At 35.5% G+C, this 7,907-nt stretch overlaps 1 protein-coding gene across 1 annotated transcript in view; it reads left to right on the top strand.

Annotated features, from left to right (window-relative positions):
* Nucleotides 1-7,907, top strand: part of LOC106473929 (potassium voltage-gated channel subfamily H member 8-like) — a gene marked incomplete at its 3' end in the record, with an annotated part of 43,612 nt that overhangs the window by 18,731 nt on the left and 16,974 nt on the right. Inside the window, exons 4-6 of the mRNA XM_022402326.1 lie at nt 301-437; nt 1,912-2,149; nt 4,616-4,776. Coding sequence (XP_022258034.1) covers nt 301-437; nt 1,912-2,149; nt 4,616-4,776 — 536 coding nt within the window. The remainder of the gene's footprint in view (nt 1-300; nt 438-1,911; nt 2,150-4,615; nt 4,777-7,907) is intronic.

The following is a 7,907-nucleotide window of genomic DNA, read 5'->3' on the forward strand; positions in this document are numbered from 1 at the left end:
ATCACTTACCATTAGCGAGCAATTTGTGTCCTATCACTTACCATTAGCGAGCAATTTGTGTCCTATCACTTACCATTAGCGAGCAATTTGTGTCCTATCACTTACCATTAGCGAGTAATTTGTGTCCTATCACTTACCATTAGCGAGTAATTTGTGTCCTATCACTTACCATTAGCGAGCAGTTTGTGTCCTATCACTTACCATTAGCGAGCAGTTTGTGTCCTATCACTTACCAGTAGCGAGTTTCACTTATCTATTTCTTACTCGAAGTTTTAGTTATTTTAGTCTTGTATCTCACAGATGCTAACGGCTTCCTGGATGCCGAAGGATGCTTGCCGAGTAGCCACTACCAGCGACGCAGAAGTCGTGCAGTACTGTATCAGTTATCTGGACATTACCGCCAGGACAAGATGAAATCCAAATTAAAGCTGAACAATGTAATCTTTGCTATTTATTTAACACAAGTTGAAGAACTTCTAAAGTCTTTGTAGTTCAAACTTTTATAAAAGATGGCTCCACTGAGATGGGGCAGTTTGTATGTTTATTACGTTAAAGATGGCTCCACCGAGATGGGTGAATTGGTAAGATTATTACATTAAAGATGTCTCCACCGAGATACGTTAAAGATTTGAAATGAGGGCCTAGTAGAAGCTATAATGATAAATGTAATAAAAAAATAAGGTGAAATAACACGCGACGTCTCAAAAATTACTTGATCGAAATCAACAGATTATAAGCAACGTGATATTCGCCTTTCAAAACAAAGATTTCTTTAAGAAAACACCTAACAAACCTAAACAACAACAACAAAAAAAAAACGTCTACACCTTTTCCTGCAACTCTACAACAAAGATCAAAAACATCTGGAGAAAATTAGTAAAATTTTTCAACTCAACCTCAGTATTTCGTTTCTCAACCCTAACGGAACAAGTTAGCACTCAACCTCAGTATTTCGTTTCTCAACCCTAACGGAACAAGCTAGCACTCAACCTCAGTATTTCGTTTCTCAACCCTAACGGAAACAACCTATCACTCAACCTCAGTGTTTCGTTTCTCAACCCTAACGGAAACAACCTAGCACTCAACCTCAGTGTTTCGTTTCTCAACCCTAACGGAACAAGCTAGCACTCAACCTCAGTATTTCGTTTCTCAACCCTAACGGAAACAACCTAGCACTCAACCTCAGTGTTTCGTTTCTCAACCCTAAACGACTAAACTAGCTAATATTTGACCGATAAACAAAAATGACCTAAGAGTATAAGTGACCAACGTAATCTGACTTACGAAATCATATGTTCGAAATTCCTAGGAAACTATAACTTCTACCCTCGTCTGACGTCACTGCCCCCCCCCAACACTTACACTTGATTGGACAATTTATCAAACACCGTTGATGCTTTTCAAAAATTTCAGTTTTCTCTGTTTCTGCCCTTTACATATTTTTTCCTCAGTTTTATTGTACTTTTGTCGCCTGATGATGTCAGGTTGACACTAACGAAACGTCGTGCTATATCAACTTTGTTTTCACCACCTTGTACTTTTGTCGCCTGATGATGTCAGGTTAACACTAACGAAACGTTGTGCTATATCAACTTTGTTTTCACCACCTTGTACTTTTGTCGCCTGATGATGTCAGGTTAACACTAACGAAACGTCGTGCTATATCAACTTTGTTTTCACCACCTTGTAGGACACGTGAAATCAGGGGTTCGAGCGATTGGCTAGTCAACTGAGACACTCGACATGTAATCAAAGGTTTGTGTGATTAATGACGCTAGAAGTCAAAAGTTTGTGTTATAAGTTATTCATCTGAGACACTCGACGTGAAGTCAAACGTTTATGTGTTATAAGCTAATCATAGTTAATAATCCATTATAATATTTATGAGGATAGTTTATCTTTTTTTTTCAGAATATCCTCCATTCGACATCGCTTCCCGAGTACAAAACGGCCGCCATTAAAAAGTCTAAATTCATAGTTTCCCATTACGGTGTATTTAAAACCTGCTGGGACTGGCTAGTTCTCATTTCTACTTTCTACGTAGCTATCGTCGTACCTTACAGCGCCGCCTTTCGGAACAACAAGGAAACTCCATCCAGGAATAAGACAATCATATCTGACGTCATTGTCGAAGCTTTTTTTATTGCAGGTAGGTGTAGTGACGAACTAGAAAAACAACAAGAGAAATCATAAGATATGTAAATTAATATTATTAACCAATAGAAGCTCAGAACACATTTGACCAAACTATCACCGAGTTTATCCAAATCAAAAAGTTGGTTAAATAAAGTAAGATTTTTGTAATCCAATAGCAATCATTTTCATGGCCTATACGATCGCCTAACCCTAATTATTAATTAGTTACTTTTTTAAGTTACTGAACAATAATTCACTAATATTTGATAATTTCTAGAGTTAACGACCTCTAATAAAAGTCACTTTACTCCCCAAGGTTTGGCTCAATTATGTTGATGATACATTTGTAATACGGATACACAGTACAGACAAAATTCACGTATTAGTGAACCATCTGAATGGACAACAATCCTAATATAATTCAGAATAGAAACAAAGGAAGATAAAAAAAAACATTCCTTGACGTGAGGGTTAACAAGATGCGCAGTTCGTTGTCACAAGAATTTACAGGAAACCCTCAGGAACGGGGTAGATATCCTAACAATAAACCAAACCGCCCCAATAGTATAAACACGAGATATGCAATATCGAAAGACTTGAGAAGCAAAAAGGTACCACCAATTAACAACGGAGCACTCGCAAAAGAAGTAAATGAATCCCAGACAAAAATGGAGGAAGATGACAAACATACAACCATATGCCAGAGATCTTTCTGTAAACACACAAAGGATGTGTAAGCAACGTAAAAACAAACCAATATTCAGAAACCACAAGAAAATACGATCGCAGTTATTACCCAATAAACCGTTTAGATACCCAATGGAGGACAAAAATATCAGTTACAACACCCCCCTGTGAATGTGGACTCCAATGTACTGTCAGTTACAACACCCCCCCCCCTGTGAATGTGGACTCCAATGTACTGGAGAAACAAACAAACAAATAAACAAAACAACAACAACAAAAGTTAGAATTCTAGAGCACAATAGACATACAAGTCTAGATAAAACCGATATATGTGTAACAACCCTTCATACCAGAGAAAAAAGACTGGAGAATAAAAGTGAATAGTATGAAATAATGGGATATGAATTTCATATCAGAAAGATAAGGATAAAAAAAAAGCCTTTTACGGCCACATAACTGATAGCACTCTCTGTTATGAACTCTAGCATAAAATTCAGCCAAATCTGTATACCTTCCCCTCCACTCTTAAAAACGTTCAAATAATTGGTTGATTAAAGTCGTTATCGGGGAGACATCCAGAAGAGTAAATGTCACCTTAGTTTCTCTTTCAAGAAGACCCAGGATCAAACCCTGTCTACTACCACCACAGAAATATAGAGCGTTTAGTACATTATACTAATTTTTACTACTCCCACAATTATACATAAATTAGCCCAATGATAAAATTTAGCAACAAATATTAGCAATTCATATGGAAGATTCTTACTATTTATGTCAAATAGGAAGAGCTGAAGATGATTGCAATGGTATAATAGAATGGGCAACATTTCTCAGGGCAACATTTCTCACATACACAACTTTCGCCGTCCTCGCTGTCTCGCCCATTCGAGCTCCTACTATCCATCATTTTGATATTAAGCGTATGTTCTCCTTCTATTGACAGAATTATCCGTATCCTGGAAATATTTGGAGGAGATACGTGGAGCTTACCCTTAGGCCTGTGACATCACAAATTCTGTTACTTCTTTCAACTCAGTCTTAGAACATTGTCAAACTGATTTTTTGAAGTAGTATTGTCTTTGAGTCGATGAAGCAGAATTCTGGGGATGTAGAGGGGTGTAAGGGTTTCCAGTATTCAGGATAGAACCAAAAAATTATTCTCCGATAAACGGTTCGATTCATTAACCTAAATACAACACTTTACTGCCAAAATAACTCAACTTCCTTTAATGTTTAGCCATGGAGTTGCGGAGTTTAGGGGTTGGCGGACTGTATTTCTCCTGCAGTAGAAGTGTTCAACACCAGGCAGATACTGCGCTTAACCAACTTAAAGCGGCAAGTAAGCTTCGTCGAGCCTTCTTCGGCCATCGCTGTCGACAGAGCTCGCGAAAACCGTGGAGAAAACGGATTTATAGAGCTGAATATGCAGATCTTGTATTGCGCAACTTCCGAGTTTTGTATTGGGATGTGGATTTTACTCCATAATAGTTGAAAACTAGTGTTAATTGATCCACCTAGTGGGCAATTCAGACTCCAGATACTGCAAGGAATTCAAAAATGTTCAGAATTAAAAAAAAAGAAAAAAGGAGGTACCGGAAAACTTTATTAGAGATTCATCCCACCTAACAGGTCTCCCTGACTAACAGAATGACTGATACAAGTTTATTATGTCACAAATGTGAATTAGTTTACAACGTCCTGTGTTTAATAGACTGCTCCGTAAGCTACAACCTTATTCATGTTTAGTATTTTATCGTTTCTGGTTTATTAAACTATATGGTTCTTCCTACAGACATTGCCATCAATTTTCGTACTACGTTTGTCAGCAGGAATGGGGAAGTTGTCGCCAAGTCCAAGTCCATTGCTGTTCACTACGTTCGGAGCTGGTTCGTTGTCGATCTTCTTGCGGCTCTACCGTTTGACCTGTTGTACGCGGCAAACCTTTACAGTAGGGTAAGCCTACCATCGAAGTATACCTATTAAACCTTATACAGAATTGTCACTGTAATGTTGTTAACTTTAGTTACTAGCGTCATGTAACAGTTTATAGTTGTCACTGTCATGTTAACTGTAGTTACTAGCGTCATGTAACAGTTTATAGTTGTTACTGTAATGTTGTTAACTGTAGTTACTAGCGTCATGTAACAGTTTATAGTTGTCACTGTCATGTTAACTGTAGTTACTAGCGTCATGTAACAGTTTATAGTTGTTACTGTAATGTTAACCGTAGTTACTAGCGTCATGCTGTACTCTATAGCTGTTACTGTAATGTTGTTAACTTTAGTTACTAGCGTCATGTAACAGTCTATAGTTGTTACTGTAATGTTGTTAACTGTAGTTACTAACTGTTACATGACGCTTATAGTTGTTACTGTCATGTTAACCGTAGTTACTAGTGTCATGCTGTACTCTATAGCTGTTATTCTCATGTTAACTGTAATTACTAGCGTCATGTAACAGTCTATAGTTGTTACTTTCATGTTAACCGTAGTTACTAGCGTCATGCTGTACTCTATAGCTGTTACTATAATGTTGTTAACTGTAGTTACTAGCGTCATGTAACAGTTTATAGTTGTTACTGTAATGTTGTTAACCGTAGTTACTAGTGTCATGCTGTACTCTATAGCTGTTACTGTAATGTTGTTAACTGTAGTTACTAGCGTCATGTAACAGTTTATAGTTGTTACTGTCATGTTATTAACCGTAGTTACTAGCGTCATGTAACAATCTATAGTTGTTACTGTCATGTTATTAACTGTAGTTACTAGCGTCATGTAACAGTCTATAGTTGTTACTGTCATATTGATATATTTAATTATTACCGTCATGCTATGATGTTTAGTTAATAGCGTAATATTAACATTTTTTAGTCAATAGTGCCATGTTGAGATTTGTTTTTTTATGTTCAGTTTAGTAAGTGATTTGAAAACCTTAGTGAATATACTTTACCCAGCGCGCGAGAAAGAGAGAGGAGTTCGCGGGTAAACAAACACTAATATAGGATTAAAGTACGAGAAAATTCCCCTAGTAAGTATTTCTCAATCTAAATACTGAATGACTTAATTGATTAACAGATGTAAGTTTTCGGTGAACATCAAATAAGACGAAGTAAATATTTTGAATGGACTCTGTATGTGATAAAAAGTACTGTTTCCTGGAATTATTAACTTAAACCGACACATTTTGCTACATTTTGTTTACTAAAATATTTGTTGGAAAAAAGGTTATAAAACAATTTAATAATAATATAATGTTATTAAATAGATTAAAAACTCATCTCAAAGTGTGTGACGATCGTGTTGAATAAACGTAGAATGAATTAAACTCATCTTGACTGCGTGTAAAGTGTGTGAAGATCGTGTTGATTAAACGTAGAATGAATTAAACTCATCTTGACTGCGTGTAAAGTGTGTGAAGATCGTGTTGATTAAACGTAGAGTGAGTTAAATTGATCTTGACTACGTGTAAAGTGTGTGAAGATCGTGTTGATTAAACGTAGAATAAATTAAACTCATCTTGACTACGTGTAAAGTGTGTGAAGATCGTGTTGATTAAACGTAGAATGAATTAAACTCATCTTGACTGCGTGTAAAGTGTGTGAAGATCGTGTTGATTAAACGTAGAGTGAGTTAAATTAATCTTGACTACGTGTAAAGTGTGTGAAGACTGTGTTAATTAAACGTACAGTGAATTAAACTCATCTTTACTATAATTAAATTGTTTTAAATAATCTGTATTAAAGGTAAAATTAGTTAAACTCATTTTGTCTACATGTAAAGCGCATTAAGAATTCTTCCTGGCTAGATTTAAAATGGGTCAAAAACTGGTCTTGATTAGGCATAAAGTTAGTCAAAAACTCATCTTGACTAGGCATAATGTGTGTCAAAAACTCATCTTGACTAGGCATAAAGTGGGTCAAACTCATCTTGACTGGGCATAATGTGTGTCAAAAACTCATCTTGACTAGGCATAAGGTGGGTCAAACTCATCTTGACTGGCCAGAAATTGGGCCAAAAACTCATCTTGACTAACCATAAAGTTAGTCAAGAACTCATCTTGACTTAACCGAATGATGACGATATTATCGAGTATGATGTAAAGACATGTGTACGAAATCAATATTCTACATACAGAAAAACAAGAGTGTGCAAAAAAAGTTAGCTAGTAAGAGTTGTTTACCCAGACTGGAGACGTTTGTTATTTGCTTGAAAGAGATATACGACCGACGTAAACATAAACCTTGTGGTTTGGTTTCCATGGCAAAGAATACGTCATTAAAATTACTTGCTAAACAACATCACGTAATAATTTCAGTTTCAGTTTTGTTTTTAAATATAATTACAATAGCAAGAGCTCACTCTGTGTGGGCAACTTCTACACTATCCTGAGGCATTTCAACAATCTGCCTTATAAGCACGTGAAATATAGCATCGTAAATTATTTTATAGAAATGATAATAACTTCTCCCTGCCAGAAATCGATACTTCAATGTTTGAGAAGCAAGTTTACGTTGATTATCATTTCATTGTAAAACACACAATTGTTACTGTGCAACTAAATGCGTCACAGCAAGTTTATGTGAATTTTACTTTATTTTACTTTCAAATACACAATTGTTACTGTGCAACTAAATGTGTCACAGTAAGTTTATGTGAATTTTACTTTATTTTACTGTCAAATACACAATTGTTCCTATGCATATATATATGTGTCACAGTAAGTTTATGTGAGTTTTACTATATTTTACTGTCAAATACACGATTATTACTGTGCAACTAAATGTGTCACAGTAAGTTCATGTAAATTTTACTTTATTTTACTGTCAAATACACAATTGTTACTGTGCAACTAAATGTGTCACAGTAAGTTTATGTGAGTTTTACTATATTTTACTGTCAAATACACGATTATTACTGTGCAACTAAATGTGTCACAGTAAGTTCATGTAAATTTTATTTTACTGTCAAATACACAATTATTACTGTGCAACTAAATGTGTCACAGTAAGTTTATGTGAATTTTACTTTATTTTACTTTCAAATACACAATTGTTATTGTGCAACTAAATGTGTCACAGTAAGTTT

Source organism: Limulus polyphemus, unplaced genomic scaffold, assembly GCF_000517525.1.
Source record: "Limulus polyphemus unplaced genomic scaffold, Limulus_polyphemus-2.1.2 Scaffold6644, whole genome shotgun sequence".
NCBI classification, from domain to species: domain Eukaryota; kingdom Metazoa; phylum Arthropoda; class Merostomata; order Xiphosura; family Limulidae; genus Limulus; species Limulus polyphemus.